The sequence below is a fragment of the Myotis brandtii genome, unplaced genomic scaffold (genome assembly GCF_000412655.1).
Source record: "Myotis brandtii unplaced genomic scaffold, ASM41265v1 scaffold266, whole genome shotgun sequence".
In the NCBI taxonomy this organism is placed as follows: Eukaryota; Metazoa; Chordata; class Mammalia; order Chiroptera; family Vespertilionidae; genus Myotis; species Myotis brandtii.
The window spans coordinates 2820804-2838316 of record NW_005360124.1 but is presented as its reverse complement, the minus strand read 5'-3'; the positions used below and the strand labels follow the sequence as shown (position 1 = coordinate 2838316).

The 17513-nt window shown below is 43.2% G+C and overlaps 1 protein-coding gene and 1 long non-coding RNA gene across 2 annotated transcripts in view; one reads left to right on the top strand and one right to left on the bottom strand.

Annotated features, from left to right (window-relative positions):
- Positions 1–884: 884 nt before the first annotated feature.
- On the bottom strand, positions 885–7848 carry LOC102260511. Its single transcript, XM_005868338.1, has 3 exons — positions 7750–7848; positions 6849–6946; positions 885–3122 (listed from the first exon to the last, which is right to left on the bottom strand). The coding sequence occupies exons 2-3, from the start codon at positions 6894–6896 to the stop codon at positions 885–887; spliced, it is 2286 nt and encodes a 761-aa protein (XP_005868400.1). The 5' UTR covers positions 6897–6946; positions 7750–7848.
- Positions 7849–7947: 99 nt separating this feature from the next.
- LOC106726448 overlaps positions 7948–17513 on the top strand; it is a 31864-nt gene continuing 22298 nt past the window's right edge. Inside the window, exon 1 of the long non-coding RNA XR_001362524.1 lies at positions 7948–8221. This is a non-coding gene — a long non-coding RNA (uncharacterized LOC106726448). The remainder of the gene's footprint in view (positions 8222–17513) is intronic.

Genomic DNA, 17513 nt, shown 5'->3' with positions numbered 1-17513 from the left:
AAGAAAAAACGAGAGAATGAATTCAAATAAGAAATTTTTTTGCATAAAGATCTAGAAAGATGTTTTAAATTTCTAATCTGAGCTTATTCTATGAAATGAAAACACATTAATCATTTTCTATCTACACAGCAGTCAAATTGAAGAGGAAGATTCTACTTTCTAATGCTTGGTTATTAAAATGTGTTCTAAATGAAAGGCATAAAATGCTTATTTCCATACAAACTACTAGACAGCAAAATGAATGGATTCATCATGCTCATGGAAAATGCAAGCACCTGAGAGAGAGAACGAGAAAGAGAGAGGAGAGAGAGAGAGAGGAGAGAGAGAGAGAGAAAGGAGAGGGAGAGGGAGAGGGAGAGGGAGAGGGAGAGGGGGGGAGAGAGAGAGAGAGAGAGAGAGAGAAAGAGAACTAGAGGAATGCTGGAGCATTTACCTTTCAGAATAACTATTTTCTAAGATTACTCTTAATTAGCTAATGGTTTTTGGTCTACCAAAATAAAACTAATATTTGCATAGTACCTTACAGTTTATACTTCACTCTGATAATTATTCCTGATACCGCCTGTTTGTGCCCCCCCACACACCCAATTCATATGTTGAAACCCTACTCCCCAGTGTGATGGTATTAGGAAGTGGGGCCTCTGAGAGGTGATTAGATGAGGTCATGAGGGTGGAGTCATCACAATGCAATTAGTGCCCTGATAAGAGTCAGGAGAGAGCCTGCTGCCAGTTTGCGATAATTTTGTTATAGCATTAAAAAAAAAAAAGCTAAGGCAAGCCCCACTTTATATTTATGGAAAATGAAGCTAAGTGGCAGTACATGACGAAGGCGCTGTGTCTCATCCCCAATGGCCACGTAACATGTTGCACGAGTGACAATAAATTCACTGCTCATGAGACTCTTTCCCCAGCTTTGGTTTCATACCATAGTTGCCTTGAGGTTTCCAAAAGCTGGTCTCTTCTGGAGTTTCCTCTTCCACACAGCCTCGTCCTTGGGGACAGGTGTCCCTCTCACCTTCCAGAGCCGTATCACTTTCACACCCATCTCTCCACTCCTTGGTCTCCCTGTCTAGGCTGGACCCTTCAGACCGGCCATTTCCCTCTGCAGATGTGATGGCTGGCTCTGATTCAGAGAGTCTAGGCCCCTGGAGAGGCAAAGAGCAGCTCCTCCCTTTTGAAGGAAGCCCCCTGATCTTGTTCAGCATCCGCAAATAATAGAAATATGTCTCCAATACACTGGCCTCTTGCTCTGGTTCACGTGGTGGCTCATCCCTCCAGGAGACGCTATCACCAACATCCTTGAGTGGGAAGGACCCCTTCAAACCAGTGTTGGAAATATCTCGGGAAATGGGGCAATCTGAAGAAAGCATCTTTTCCTTTTTCTCATGAGTTGTTTGCCTGGTGACTGCTCGGGGCATCTGTACTGATCCATCATCCATCCTAGGTGGTGGCACCTGGTCCAACCAAGCGCTGCTGTGTGTACCACGAGCCTCTGCAATGGGTCCATGAGACATAGCACTCTCCAAGGGGCCCTCTGGCACACTCTGCGAGAGGCTGGCAATTTGAGGGGTCACATAACTCTCAGGATGTGTTAGGTCAAATTGCCTCTGAGTTACCGCAGGAGGGCTGCTCTTAGCAGAACTCTGCACGCTTCTGTTCAGACCACCTCTTGGCCCTCTCCCCATGATAGTCTTCCCTGAGCTCTCCGTGGTGACATGTTTCCATTTATTTTTATGCTTAATACCAGTTTTGGGTAACCACAAAGTGAACCCCATATTGTCTGATTCCTTTCTCTTTTGATTGGAACTGTCATAGGGAGGCATTAGTTGACCCACAGGGAGTCTCTGGATGGGGTCTTCACCTCTGGAGATGTCGTCCCTGAATTCCACTGTGACATCCTTGGGGGTCCCCACAGGGGGCTGCACTGCTCCTGTGCATTCCTCTCTGACTTCAGCCTCCAGGAGTATCTCCCCAGGGGGAGGAACACTGCTTGGCACCATGGTCTTCAACATTGGTGTGTTCTCACTTGGGGGAGATGAGGCAGTTCCTGAAAACCCTCTATACTTCCTGCCTAGGACACCCCTGAGAAGTGTCCCTTTACTTTCCTCAGGTTCATCTAAACATTCCTCCTCTGAGCTGTCCATCAGTGGAGCCCAGAAGTAACCATGTCTGGGTGGGCTCTGACCGGCTTCCTTTGAAACATCACTTTCTTCGGAAGTGAGTCTGAGTTGTGGTTGAGCCCCCCGCTCCTCATCTCCATTGGGGTCCTGGATATGACTACCTCTTGCTCTGTTGTACTTGCGTTGAGCATAATCTTCCTGCTGAAGCCTAACAGGAGGGTATCCGGCAGCTCTTCCCTCCCCCTCATTCCTAACTGCAGTTTCTCGCCACACACAAGACTGGCTATCTAAAAAACCCTCCTTCTGGAAGAAACTTGAAAATTCAGAAGACAAGCCCATTTCTGATAAATTATCTTGGGGTCTTAAAGAGCAGCTGTGAATGTCTGTTCGTGTGTTGGACTGGTCTTCTCTGAGCAGGGAAAGAGAATCAGATGACCTCACACGGGCATTTCTCTTACTTCCTAGAGCTTTTGAACTTTGACAAAGATTAGACTGAGGGAGTCCTACAGAAGTCGTGGGACTCTTCAACCCCTGCTCTTCTGGAGCGTTGGACAAGAACTTCTGGGCCCAATTTATAACATGTCGCAGCTTCTGTGTTTCAGGCACCAAGGCATCTTCCAACAGATGTAGGTCTAGGTCTGTTGGGTAACTCTCTCTCCATGGCCCCTGCTGGGTCCACAGGTCCAGGTACTGCTCTGTTTCTCTAGGAGCCACTCTGGACACCTCCTGGAGCAGAGGTGTCTTTCCAATTGCTAAATAACGTGGTGGCTTCTGAGGTCCTCTCAGAACAAAGGTTTGATTTTCTGAGGGACTCACTTTGGTGTCCTGGGAACTTGTGGACACCTGTTGACTGCCATTTCTGGAAGCATCATCCTTGATGATCCCAATGCTTTCATAGTAAGCCACACGCTTGGCTCGTAAGTGCTTCAGGTCACGGGTTCGAGGAGTGTCTGCCTCATTCCATGGAGAACATTCAGTCAGTGTGGGGGGTAAGGGATCCATCTGCAAATACAAAGGCAGAGACATTAAAAAAGAAAGAAAGCCATCAATCACTTTTCTATCTACAATGTGACCCTACTGTATCCACTAACATCCTAAAACCCAACTAACATTTTTATAAGAACTTGAAACAGTTTTGTAACTACAAAAGCAAAGCAACCAAGGTATCAAGAGAAACAAAAACAATTTCCACCATTAGGGTTTTATTAAATTCAGTCATACTCTGGGTCTTAGTCACTGACTAAGAAAGGTTAATTTTATCTATATATCTATCTATCTACCTATCTATCTATCTATATGTTTTTATTGATTTTTTTACAGAGAGGAAGGGAGAGGGATAGAGAGTTAGAAACATCGATGAGAGAGAGACATCGATCAGCTGCCTCCTGCACACGCCCCACTGGGGATGTGCCTGCAACCAAGGTACATGCCCTTGACCGGAATCAAACCTGGAACCCTTCAGTCCACAGGCCGATGCTCTATCCACTGAGCCAAACCAGTTAGGGCAATTTTATCTTTTGAAGGGGATATATGCCAATTAAGTGAATATAAAACAGAAAAATGACTTTTAAATAAAGTTAGTCTGGTTTATTTCAAGGTTATTATACTATTTAATTTCTTTTTTTACCAAGCATATCAATTACTGTGATTTTTATAAATGGCATAGTAATTTAAAAAGAACAAAAACAAGCAAGTCTAAAAGGAGGAGGAAAGAGAAGAGGACAAGATAGGAAAAGAACATTTATTCAGGCCCATTTAATACAACCATCTCATACCAATTTATTCCTCTCCTTTCCTCTCTCTGAAATCAATAAAAATATTAAAAAGGAAATGTTGGAAATCCACTATCCAACATTCTTGTTTTACAGATGAGGGGATTGAGGCATGGAATGATTAAATAACTTGTTCAAGGTCAGCCATATGGAGAGCAGCAGTGCCAGAACCAGGGCCTGGGCTCCACAGCACCACATGGCTGGGGCCGGGCAAGGTGAGGAGTTCTCAGACCGAAGCACTCCTGTCATCCCTCATTTAGTATCACTGGCCACCTCAGGCGATGCCAGCACACCGTGGTCACTTCTGAAACTACACCATTTAATGTCTGTACCATTGCTTGGAATTTCATCGTATATTGCTTCTTTAGTCATGCATATATTGCTTGCTTGAGTTATAATTACTTGAATTATCTGATATTTTTACCAAAACAGTTATTTTGAAACAACTCAACCTCTGAAAGAGCCTGGTATTCACACTCTAGCAAAATAGGAGACTAGAGAGACTCTTTCCCTCAGTTCCTAACTTCTTCCATTCTCTTTTGAAGTCAAGAACATTTTATTCTAGGTTGGCCCTATAGCCTTGGCAGCACTGGACCAACTCATCAAGAAGTAAGATACAGGGACTGTGGAAATTAGTCAATAGGTCATTGTGGTCTCAATTTTCTACCCATTTCTAATTACATTGCACATTGACTTTATTTTTGTCAGGATGCAGATCAGGATTTCATTAGGGCCACACCGGGGTAAAAATTTCTTGGTTCTCATCTAGGCCAACTGTGATTGTCACTTGTTAGAGATAGACACTCATGTCCAGAGAGAGTAGGACCACAGCTATGCCTACTGCTTCCAAGTCTCAAGGGAATCTGTGGCTTTTGGAAACCAAGTGCCCCCAAACAGCTTTCTTACTGTAGACAATGACAGCATGATGACCCATGGTCAGAAAGTTGCATGCTAATAACTTCAGGAATCCAGAAACCAGTAACTTATACAGAAAAAAAAAAATTAACTCTTGGTGTGTGTGTGTGTGTGTGTGTGTGTGTGTGTGTGTGTAATTGTCTAGGATACCTATGAACAACTGTGTAATCACGACAGCAATAAAAATAATAATTGCTAACACATAGCACTTCATTCTTTGAAAACAGAGAGGCAAAGTTACTTGCCCAAGGTCACACAGCTCATAACTAGAAGAACCAGAATTCCAGCCCACGCCTACTGGTTCCAGAGTTCTTGTTCTTAACTCTTGGATATCCTACTTCTCACTTTTATTTAGTTGGCTCTACATTAACATAACCAACACATAACTCAGGTTGTGTTTTTAGATCCCAAAATGACAGGTGATTAGTTCAAACACAAATAGACTGGCCCACCCATGGAAGAGAAAACATTTGAATTTAAATAGAAAAAAAATAGTTTTAAATTATGGTTTACAGTCACTTAAGCATATGGTCCAGAAATGGTAGTGCTGATATGTGTAGATAGATGTTTGCTTAATAAATCTGCATCTCATTTCTTGTTGAATGCTAAGATACTTTTTAGACCTCAGTGCTTCATGGTTTCAATAGTGTTTCTTGCAACCCACTAAAATTTTCCAAGAATTAAGCCTTACCTCCTGCCCCTCCTCAGACTGCAGTCTGCACATGCCACCTACAGGCACAACATGATGCTGATTTTCTCCAGGGCAGCCAACAAGATTGCTTATCTGACTGTCATCCCTAAAAACGCTGGGAGGCAGAGTGGAAATCAAGGCAAAGGCAAGGGGGACAGTTAGCACAAAACCAGCGACACTGACAGGGACAGCAGGGGAGAATAAAGAAAATGGTAACTAATTGGGAGAAAAGGAAACAGAAGGGTTACCTCCATTAACTTAAGGGCTGGGAAAACTAGAAGTGAGTACAGCAATTACAGACTGGAAATAGAATTTATCGTTTATCTAATTCCAAACCACCATGTGCTCAGGTAAATGATTGCAATGCAAAAGAGATTCCTCTTCTAGGAGGGCAAACCAGGAAACACAACATAGGCTTTACAAAATACTACATATTCTATGGCAAACCTTCTCCCTTCAAGTCCAGCAGACTCCATTGTTCTGTTTCTGGTGCTTACACAATACCTTCTTAGTGTAAAATGACAAAACAGCCTGCAATTCCATCTCAGGCACACCTATGATAGAAGGGACAGGTAGAGAAAATTCTTCTAGTTTTCCCAGTCCCTATTTTAAAGTAGAAGCTTCAGGATTTCCAAGCCTGGTCCCAAGTGAAAAAACTATCCTCTAAATGAGGAGCTCTTTGCTATTATTATTCATTTTCTTTCTCTTCACATGCACCGGCTTGTTGACTGGCTAAAGAATGGCACACCTACCATTTCACTTTTCATTTTCACTTTAAAAAAATTCTACCTTCCCCTTAATCACAACTACAACATTTCAGATGCTCTGGTAAGCATTATAGTATGTGGAAAAAAGTACAGATTTTGGAGTTAGGCAAACAATCCTGGGTTTAAATACCAGCTCCACCACAAGTCATCAGTTTTAACTTTAGTTTCCTCCTTATAAAAAAGCGGGGGGAGGGGCACTTACACTCCTTCCCTATCTCATGCTGCAGGAATAAATGGGGATAAAATATCTTAAGGACCAGAAAAGGTCATTATAAATCTGTTATGTTTCTTTCTCCTCCTAATTTATATGAAAAAAGCAAAAACTCCGAAGTACTCCTTATCTTCGTTCTTTATTTATTTGTCAAACCTTCCTGGGAGCCTATAGTGTGCCAGATACAGAACTTAATAAAATAGGTGTGGTTGTCTCTGTCCCCATGGAACTACAGGGGTTGAGGGGAGCACAAAAATAAACAGCTCATTGTTGAGTGAGTGGGTGAATTTGCTTAAACTAATAAGGGAGGTGAGGACTGAATAAAGGCTCCATTCGGGTAAAAGGAAACGAAGCTAAATTTAGAGTACTCACTGTGAGCTTGGAGGTTAGACCCTGTGAGGGTTTAATTCTGGACTCCATCCGCCACTGGGCAAGTTTCTGAAATTCTCCGTTCCTCCCTTTCTTCTTCTCTAAATTGGAGATAATGGTAATTTCCCATTGGGTTTTTGTGCAAAGTAAAAGCAACACCCCTCCCTACCATTCCCCACTTCTTTGCGGGCACTCATCCCGTTTACCAGCAGGCTTCCATTTAGCCTCTGACCATCTTGAACTGTCAAGGAAGCACCCTGACCCAGAGGTCATCCATGACCAAAAATAAAAACTGACAGCCCACCCCCAAATTCCTGGGACCTAACTAGTTAAAACATGCTCTGGACCAAGCTACCTAAAGCACCTTTTGAGGATATGCCCAGGCCTAGGGGTTGACAACCAGCGCCTGCAGAAGGTGTGGTCCTCTCCTCAGGGAAGTTGATTAGAATGAACTGGGTTTCTTGATTAGAAAAATGAGGCTTCTGAGCGCCAAGCTCAGCCCAGATGCTTCTGGGAGCACAGCCTTTGCATTCCCACCTGAGTCTCCTGAAAATCTGACCTCCCCCATTGGTTCAGCTGAGGCAGCAGTCCTTGAAAAGAAAGGCAGAGCTGGAGAGTAAAGGAAGGCCCAGGAAGTCCACGGTCTGGGAATCAGCTCGGTGTAGCCAGTTACTGGCACAAATGCATAAGCCACATCCCTAAGTGTCCTCCTGCACCAAATCATGGGTTTTTTCAGCCAGGGGTCAGTCTGTCCCAAGCATTTAAACTGGAGGTAAAATGTTACATTAAAAGTGCTAGAAGGACACCCTCCAAAACAGAAACAAAATCTCTTAAAGCTTCTTTTTAATTAAAAAAAAAAAATGGGCACAAGAAATACTCAAATCAATAATAGTAATGAAGTTACTTCTTAGCTTGACTGTCCTGGACCGGAAACCCCCTTCCTTTGTCCTGCCAAGGGCGTTGGGGCCAAACAGGTGGAACCTGAAACAGCCCTGAAACCTAGAAGCAGGAGACGCGCGCGGCCCAGGTCGCCATGGAAACCGAGGCGGGGGCGGATCCCGGCACGTGGGCGGGATCGCGCAGGGGCTGCCGGGTAGACGCCGCCGAGTGGCCCCTCTGGGTTTAGCGTTTTATATTGAGTGCAGACAGTGACTTCTGGGTTCCCGTGTCCTGCAAGAGTTTAGACCCTGCGGGGACCCGGAGAGGGAAAAAGCAAGTTGCTTCCCAGCCCAGAACCTGCAAAGCTGCCAGATGTACAGTCACCTGTGTGGAAACCAAAATCTCACCGGTTAGAAACTCAGACCCCCGTCCCCGCTCCTGGGCTGATAAATCAAATAAATCTCCGCGGCGAGGACCCAGAATCTGGATTTAACCAGGTGCTTTATAGGGTCGGGAGGTTGGGAGACCCCGCCTTCGCCTAATCTTTTTACTCAACACCACTACCGCCACCCTATAATGATAAAAGAATCCGCACCCCAGTATCCTCCCCAGCGCCCCTCAAAGGCGGGAGGTGAAGTGGGGGTGAGGGGGGCTGAGGGAGGTGAGGGAGGTGAGGGGGTGAGGGGGGTGGGACGGTCCTTGGACTCGGAAATGCAGAGCCCATTCAGTTGCTTGAATTGAGGTTTAGTAAGCTGCTCTTTGCGGGTTTCCCACTTGGGGGCAGCGTCGTTCTTCATGCCTGTGCATTGCGTAAAGCAGTGGTCCCAGGTGTTCCTTCCTGTTAATTGTGGCTGCAGTCTCCTTAATACAAACTTGTTTAGAGAGCGGAGCTGGATGCTGAGAGATATCTCCTTAGGAGGAATGGGCCGGTAGCAGAGCCTAGGGCTCTAAACGTGAGAAGCTCTTAGCTTCAATTCTTGGTTTACACTTGAGGTTGAGAACAAAGAATCCAGGCTTGCAAAGCCATAAGGTTTTTGTTAAGAATGACACCTGTGCACTAGACAACAGATTTCTCAGCCCTCTGAGCCTTATCCTTTATTGGGCAATGGGACGAGACCTCAGGATTGATTCAGACAGCCCCAGCCCTGGCTAGACTTGAAAACTAGGCCTGGGCCCTGGAAAACCCCGAGTCTCATCTGCTCATTTTCTGGTGAAATGTGGGAGGGACTCGCTTCTGCACTAACGGGAATCCCCATGCTTTAGTCCTCCCTGACAGTGAAAGCTGGACCTGTAATATTTGCACAGCCTCCCTTAGAGGTCTGGGGGAGGCTCAGCTCAATAGAGGGAGGTAATCTATGGGTCTCCACTAGCCTATGCGTTTACCATGCCTTTTTATAATAACCTGTTTATAGGTCTGAATTCTGTGTTACTGCTGCATACATATAAGTAAGCACAGCTCGTTCTGTATTAGCCTGGAATGTACTTCTCCAATTCAAACTTCTGGATCGTGAATTGTTGTTAAAACGGGGTGAAGGGACTGAGATGAGTAAGGCCAAGTGAGCAGGCCATAATATGCCCCTTGGGATAATAGTTGTTTCACACAAAAGGGGGCCCATAGTCAAATAAGGGTGTAAAACATTTTATTAAATGTATTTCTTTATGTCGGCTTTTTTTTCAGAAGCTTTCCTAAATTAGCCTGTATCATGACTCCTCAAGATAAAGCAACTATATGCAGCATTTCTAACACTTACTTCCCATGGCTCCTTTTTTCTAAGAGGGACATGCAGAGCAACTAATCTGCAGGGCACACCTTGAGAAACACTAAACTGGAGTGACAATAACCTCCCACAAAGTCTGTGTAAGGCAGCATGGTACAGAGCTGTGCCCGCGTCTGGTTTTTCAGCGAAGTGATGGCAAAATAGATTTGGGCTGCCTTCTTCAGGAGCGGGATGGGAGCAGCCATTTGAAAAACAGAGGATAAAGAATTAATTTGCCATGAGGACACGTCAGCAGTTACATTTCAGGTGCTTGATATTCTTTAGTTTCCAGGCAGACCTCGTTTTATTGCATTTCACTTCATTTCGCTTCACGGATGTTGCGTTTTGTTTTGTTTTTTTACAAATTGAAGGCAAGACTCTCCACCAGCCAAAAGATTGACTTGCATTTACCGCAATGAGCTAGAACTGAAACAGCGACATCTTGAGGTATGCCTGTATTTAATCCTCACAACCACTCTCTGAGATTTCGGTTTATACCCATTTTAGAGAAAAAGAAACTAACACTAATTAATTGAATATCATGTCTGAGCTTGTGTAGGCAGGAAGTGATAGGGCTGGCATTTGGAGCCAGATCTTCCTTGAGTACATTGCAGAACCCAGGCCCTGCACCAGGGCAGCCAGCAGGGGATGGGGGGAAAACACTAGGTTTCATTTTCATGGTCACCTGAGCAATTAGTGCTGAAAAGTGAGAAAGAGAATAGTCAGCTTTCAAAGAGTGAGCAGAAGGCCCCGAAAGTTGGCTTTTGGTGGTGGCAGTATCTAAGCCTTCTTCCAAAGGCTTATGGTCATGAAAAATTAGGAAATTTATTAGACTAGTGTCAAAGCAGTGACTTAGTAACTGACAGAATTTGCATAGAGTCAGAGGAGAAAATCAAGTTTGTCTTTGAATTTCCTGGTTTTGTTGAATGGGAGAAGGAAATGCCATTAGTCAGGCTTGGCAACAGGAGAACCAAGATTTTTTATTTATTCTAAAAAAATCTTTTACATTTTCGTTATTTTTCCGTTTTGTTTTGATGGAAAGCTAATGAGTTAGCCTTGAATAGAATGAACCTGAAGAACCAGTGAAATATTTAGGTGGACCAAAACAGGTGAAACTGGGGCTGGATTCTGGATTATACCAGTTTGGACTGCAGGTGCTACTTAAAATCATTAGCATAGATAGGATCAGCTGGAGAAAATGTTTTGCGATTCAAGAGGACAGACATTTCGGGACACCAGAGGAGAAAGCAATTTTGAAGGTGACACCAACGATCCTTTAAACTTGTTCTGAGTTTCCCATCTTTTGCCATCCTCTACACAGACACAGAGCGGTAGCTGCTGTGCAAAATGGAGAATGGAGATGGCAAAGTACAGAGGGATTTCTTTGTGCTAAGGCTGTTTCCAGAAAGAAGTATGACTTTTTAGAACCCCAGGAAATTTCTCTCTCTCTCTCTCTATCTTTCTCTCTCTCTCTCTCTCTCTCATGTTTTAGGTTCACAGTCAAAGAAAGGCTGAATCCCCAGAGTGAATGAATCAAAATAAACCATAACATAAAAGTCTGTTCATTGAGCTTGCTCTTAAATGCCTGCTATCGTGTGTATCCTGCAGGACTCATGAGAAGGCCCATTTAAGCACAACAAAGATGCTTTCGGGAGTTCAGGAGGCTACCAGGTCAGCTGGTGGAGTTCCTCCTGGAGTGCTCCTCCTCCTATCAGTAGGCATGGCCAGAATGCCTTTTTGTCTGCAGATCTGGCCCGGAGTTAGCCAGACTCAAAGCGCACATGTCTGAGAGAGATAGTTACCTGGCAGCATCGCTGTGTGAAACCGAATAAGAAGTCCCAGTGAAAGTGAGGATCAGAAATTAGAAGCTGGGAAAGGCACACACACTCAGCTGCTGAAAGAAAAGGGCCTGGGGCCTGCTGCTTTCATGTATGGTTACAATGATAAACTAGCAGGGGTAGCTAGCGGGTGTCAGAAAATACCTGACAGCTCTTAGACTTGAGTAACTCTTTGATAACAGGCAGTATCCAACCTTCAAAAAAAAGTTTATTCCCAAAGTCATTTGTATGTCAGTTGTTTGAATCTGGAAATGCTTTCATTGTCAGAACAGTTCCTATAATTCATTTACCCTCATAGGCATTCACTCATTCTGTAGTAGCCAACAGATACTTAATAAGCACCTACTGTGTGCCCACTAGACTGCTAAACATATAGCAGTGAACAAGCAGCCAAAAATATTCTTGCTATCATGGAACTTCAATTCTAGTGGGAGGAAACAGACAATAAATAAATAAGAAATAATTAAGAAACGCGTGTTGTACATTAGATAATGATAAATACAAATAAGGAAAAATAAGTAGGCATGGGGGAAAGATGTGCTGAGGCCTGTGTTCCTGGAAGGCCTTATTGAAAAGGGAACATTCAAGCAAGGACCTCAGAGTTGCAGAACTCTGAAGATATGTGGGGGATTGGCATCCAGAGCTGAGGGGAAAGTAAGTGCGAAGGCCCTGAGGTGAGAGCACCAAGGCATGTTTGAAGACCAGTAAGAGGTGGTGTGACTGGAGTAGACTGACAGGTAGGAGAAGGATAAGAGGTGAGGTCAGAGAAGCAATGGGAAGCCTAGTTCTATAGTCTTGTTTTCCTTTTTCTCTGAGATGTGAACCTGTTGAAAGGTTTTGAGAGAATGGTGTGACCTGACTTACATTTTTAAATATTGAGATATAATACATGTACCATTAAATTCACTCACCTAAAGTACACAGTGTAGAAGTTGTTAATCTATTCAGAGTTGTGCAACCATCAGTATTATATAATTCCAGAATATTTTCATCGTGCCAAAAGAAGCCCTGTGTGCATTAGCAGTCACCCCCATCCTCCCATCCCCCAAGTCCTTGGAAATGAGTAATCTTTCTGTCCTGTGAGCTTGCCAAGGCTGGACATTTTATAAAAATGGAATCATAAATATGTGGCCTTCTGTGCCCAGTTTTCCTTTCACCTGGCACAGTGGTTTTAGGATTCATTGATGTTGTAGCCTGCATCAGTCCCTCATTCTTTTTCATGGCTGAATGGTATTACATAAATGGATATACCATACTTGTTTATCCATTCATCAGTTGATGACCATTTGGGTAGTTTTCACTTTGGGGCTATTATGGATAATGCTTTTATAAACAGCCATGTGCAATTTTTTTTGTGTGAACATATGTTTTTAGTTCTCTTGGGTATATACATAGAAGCAGAATTGCTGATTTACATGGTAACTCTGTTTAACATTTTGAGGATCTGCAAAACTGTTTTGTTTTGTTTTCAGAGTAGCTCTATCTCAGCAATGCATGAGGGTCCCAATTTCTCCATATCCTCGCCATCTTTTATTTTATTTTATAGCAATCCTAATGTATGTGAAGTGGTATTTCATTTGGTTTTTCATTTGCATTGAGCATCTTTTCATGTGCTTATTGGACATCATATACCTTCTTTGGAGAAATATCTATTCATATCTGTTACTCATTTTTAAATTGGGTTATTTGTGTTTTTATTTGTGAGATGTAAAACTTCTCTATATATTTTATTTTTTTAATGTATATATATTTTTATTGATTTGGGAGAGGGAGAGAGAGAGAGAAACATCAATGATGAGAATGAACCACTGATTGGCTGCCTCCTGCACACCACCTACTGGGGATCGAGCCCGCAACCCCGGCATGTGCTCTTGACTGAGCAAAACCAGCTAGGGCTCTTTATATATTTTAGATACTAGATGTATGTATCTAAATGTTACCAGATGCATGTTTGATAATATTTTCTTTCATTCTATGGGTTGTCTTTTTCACTTTCTTGATGGTGTCCTTTGAAGCACAATGTGTTTAATTTGATGAATTCCAATGTATCCATTTAAAATTTTGTTGATAGTGCTTTTAGTGTCATTTTAAAACCATTGCTGCCTAGCCAGCATGGCTCAGTGGTTAAGCGTCAACCCACGGTTCAATTCTCAATCAGGGAACATGCCCAGGTTGCAGGCACGATCCCAGGTGTGGGGATCCCCAGTGCGGGGTGTGCAGGAGGCAGCAAATCAATGATTCTCTCTCATCATTGATGTTTCAGTCTCTCTCCCCCTCTTCCTTTCTCTCTGAAATCAATAAAAATTTATTTAAAAATAAATAAAACCATTGCCTAATTCAAGGTCACTAAGATTTATGTCTATATTTTCTTTTTAAGAGTTTTATAGTTTTGGCTTTTAGTTTTGTTGGTGCATACTCAAAATTATAATACTTAACAACGAGGGCCAATATTGCATTTTCAGGAAATAATATTCTGAGTTTTCACACTGAAGGCCAGGAGCTCACCTCTGTGGACGTGGAACTGAGGACCCCCTTGGCTCCAATCTGTGCAAATCACCCAGGAGGCAGGGCCAGCATAGATGGGGTGTGGACTAGTAGACAGAAAGCAATGGATGGATTCTCAAGTAGCTGTTTAAGGTGGAATCATCAAATGGAGATAACCTGAAGCAACAGACCAAAAGTCAAGCCAGGGCTGAAGTCCTTGAGGGGAAGTCAGCAGCACACACACACAAAACCCACCCTCCCTCACCAAAAAAACTAACAGAAATAAGAGGTGGAGCCAGATTGTAAGAGCGAAAAAGAGTCAGCAAAAAAGGAATAATAGGGTGCAAATGGGGACCAGTATATAAGCTTTTGGGTGATTGCTTCTCTCGTGGTTTTACCTGTGGTTTGTAGGATGTGGGCATGTTGCCCCAGTGGCCCAGGGTTACAGAATCAGGGGAAGCACAGCTAACCTAGGCCCTTTTCTTCCATAACTCTAACCACAGGGTGGTTTCCTTCCCACTTTCCTTTTCTGTGTTCTTGACCAGACAGTGGGTCCTTGAGGGGAGAGTTGTGCCCTCTTCTTCTCTATGTCCCCAGAGCCTGGTAGGATGTCTGGAACTTAGAAAGACTAATAAATGTTTGTCAGAGAATTGAATGGTACGACCTATTCAGGTCGTACATATTAATGAAGGATCTTCATATATATGAAAAACAGGGGAAAACCCTCAAATTTCTGAGGAAAACTGAGACTCAGAATCTTTTGGGTTGGATCTGGGATAGGGACATGGGGTGAAGAGCAGGGTGGAGCTAGGGTAGGAACAAGAAGGATATGGGTGGTATGTGGAGAGGTGCAGTAGCCAAATAGTCCTTCTAGCCCAGCGGTTCTCAACCTTTGGCGGTCAAACGACCCTTTCACAGGGGTTGCCTAAGACCATCCTGCATATCAGATACATTACGATTCATAATAGTAGCAACATTACAGTTATGAAGTAGCAACGAAAATAATTTTATGGTTGGGTCACAACATGAGGAACTGTATTTAAAGGGCCAGAAGGTTGAGAACCACTGTAATCTAGCCAAAGAGTGAGGGACAGGTGGGTGGGCGGGGGTGAGGTGTTACAAAGTAATCCTTGGACCTTCCCCATTTCAGATTCATCCCCTGGACCACAGCTGTAGATCTTAACTCGCTTCTGGCCTTAGAGCAGTGGTTCTCAACCTTGGCTGCACATTAGAATCACCTGAGAATCTTGTTAAAATCCTGATTTCTGGGCCCATCCTCCAGAAATTCTGTTTCTTTGTTACTAATGTTGTCTTTTGTAGGATAATTTATTTGGGCTATGCTAAATCTTCCTGAAGCCAAATGCTCTTTGCCTCCCTTCCCGTTTCCTATCTTTACATAAAGAAGAGGCCAGGCATTTATATCACTTGTTCTTTAAAATTCACTTCATTTGGGTATTATTACATTACAAAAGAGATGTTCTTTCCAACTAAAATAATTGATCATGAAAAGAATCCAAACCCATGGTAGTAAGCTTGAAAAAGAAAGTTATGAAGAACAAAATAAAATTACCCATAACCCTACTGTGCAGGAATATCCAGTGTTTGATAGCTTTGTATTTTTATTTTTTCAGAATTGGAATAATGCTAAATCCTTCAATGTGGGGCAAAGGGACTGAGCAGAGGGTCTCTCCGATGTTCTGCTTTAATTTCTCACAATAAAAATACACCCATCTGCCTGTGTCCTAGGCTTTCTGCCTCCATCGTCTGCCTACCCCTAACCTTCCCCATGGCAGCACTGAGTGCGCATGTAGGGGACATCCTACTCTCCCTGGCTGCATGACTTCTCTCTATTCTTTCATGCCTCGTCGTTGGCTCCAAATATCCAATTCTGACGCATAGCCTTGCAGTCCTGTGCCTGACCAGCTGTTGGCCATCCCAGAGGCCCCTTGGCATGGTCCATTGCTTTGGCCCAACAACATTAAATGTCAGTCTTCTTTTCAACTGCATACATTTTTTGGATTCTCTGAACAGGCTATCAGATCTCTGGCCTCCAGCCCACAGGTCCTGCCAGTGGATTACATTTCCAAAAGTTTGGCCTATAGGCCCAGATCAAATGTAAGTTGGATGTAAACTGCCTCCTTCTCTGTAGACCTCATGAGCTGCCCCTGCTCCACCATGAGAAGTAGATCTCTAACTTTGGCTAAATCCTTTCGCAGGCATGCTAATTCTTACTTGAAGGAACGAGTCTGTGTTCTTCCAGGAGAGAATTCCCTAAACAGCGCCAATATATGCTCCCAGGACAAGAGGAAGGCCACTCCCTCTGTCCTCCTCTCAGACATTCCATTCTGTATAAGCAGGACTAGGCTTCTTTTTAATCTCTGCCTCTTTGCTTGATGAAGGTTTTCCTTTATTTGCAACTAAGCTTCTAACAAAATGAATTTCCCAAGTTTTCCTGACCACAACTCTTTTAAAGAAGGCTTACCTCCTGCCCACCATCAAATCCAACATGGGGCTTTCTTCTGCTCACTATTTGAGAGCTGACTGTCCTCTCTCTGCTCCCACTTTTCACCAGTAATTACTCAAGTGACCATGAAAATGAAACCAGTTGTAATCCCCAACCCTTGCTGGCTACTCTGGTGCTGGGCTTGGGTTCTGCCATTTATTGACAAAGACTGGCTCCAAATATCAGCCCTATCAATTCCTGCCTACACACGCTTGGCCATGGGATTTGAGTAATTCATGAGTGCCAGCTTTCTGTTTATAACACAAAACAATACCAGAAAGGAGAAAGTGGCAGAGAGAGAAATCAGGAGATCTGCAGAGAGCCTCCCTCAAGTATACAGCAGAGCAGTGATCAACACAAGTACATGAGGCAGCTACTTCATAACTAGGGAAGAGCCACCCAAAGAGATTAGAAGTAGTGTCTGTTCCCATCAGCAAGACTGAAAACTCATCCAACATTCATGGAGCTTTTGGTAGAACACACAGAAGATTCTTGGCTCAGAAGTGAGGCATTCTTAGCTCTATAACAAATTCTGTTCCACTCTCTCCTAACAAATCTTAAAAGCAAGTGCCAGAAGTTTCAAACTGTTTCTAAGAAACCTAGATTTATCTCAGAACAAAGCAAAAATATTTATAGGAATATAAAGGTATCCAGTATCCAACAAAGTAAAATTAACAATGTCTGGCATCCAATTAAAAATTACCCCTTAAAACATTACCATGTATACAAAGAAAAGTGTGACACATAAGGAAAAGAAATGCAATTAAAACAAACCCAGAACTGTCAAAGTGTTTTAATTAATAGCCAAAGACATTAAATGTGTTTATCTGTTCAACAGGTTAAGTAGAGACATGAAAGATAACTTTAAAAAAAAATCAGATTTCTAGAGATGAAAACTACATTGGGTGAGATCAAATACATACAGACAGCCCCCAACAGGATGGTTCGACTTACAGTTTTCAACTTTACAGTTATTAGCTAGAATTTCTAGTGCAGCGGTTCTCAACCTGTGGGTCATGACCCCTTTGGCGGTCGAACAACCCTTTCACAGGGGTCACCTAACACCATCCTGCATATCAGATATTTACACTAAGATTCATAACAGTAGCAACATTACAGTTATGAAGTAGCAATGAAAATAATTTTATGGTTGGGTCACAACATGAGGAACTGTATTTAAAGGGCCAGAAGGTTGAGAACCACTGCT

Coding starts and splice junctions, on each gene's coding strand:
- LOC102260511 (XM_005868338.1), bottom strand. CDS start 6,896: ATGGAGTCCAGAATTAAACCCTCACAGGGTCTAACCTCCAAGCTCACA. Junction 3,123..6,848: donor GTCTAACCTCCAAGCTCACA/GTGAGTACTCTA, acceptor TTGTATTTGCAG/ATGGATCCCTTACCCCCCAC.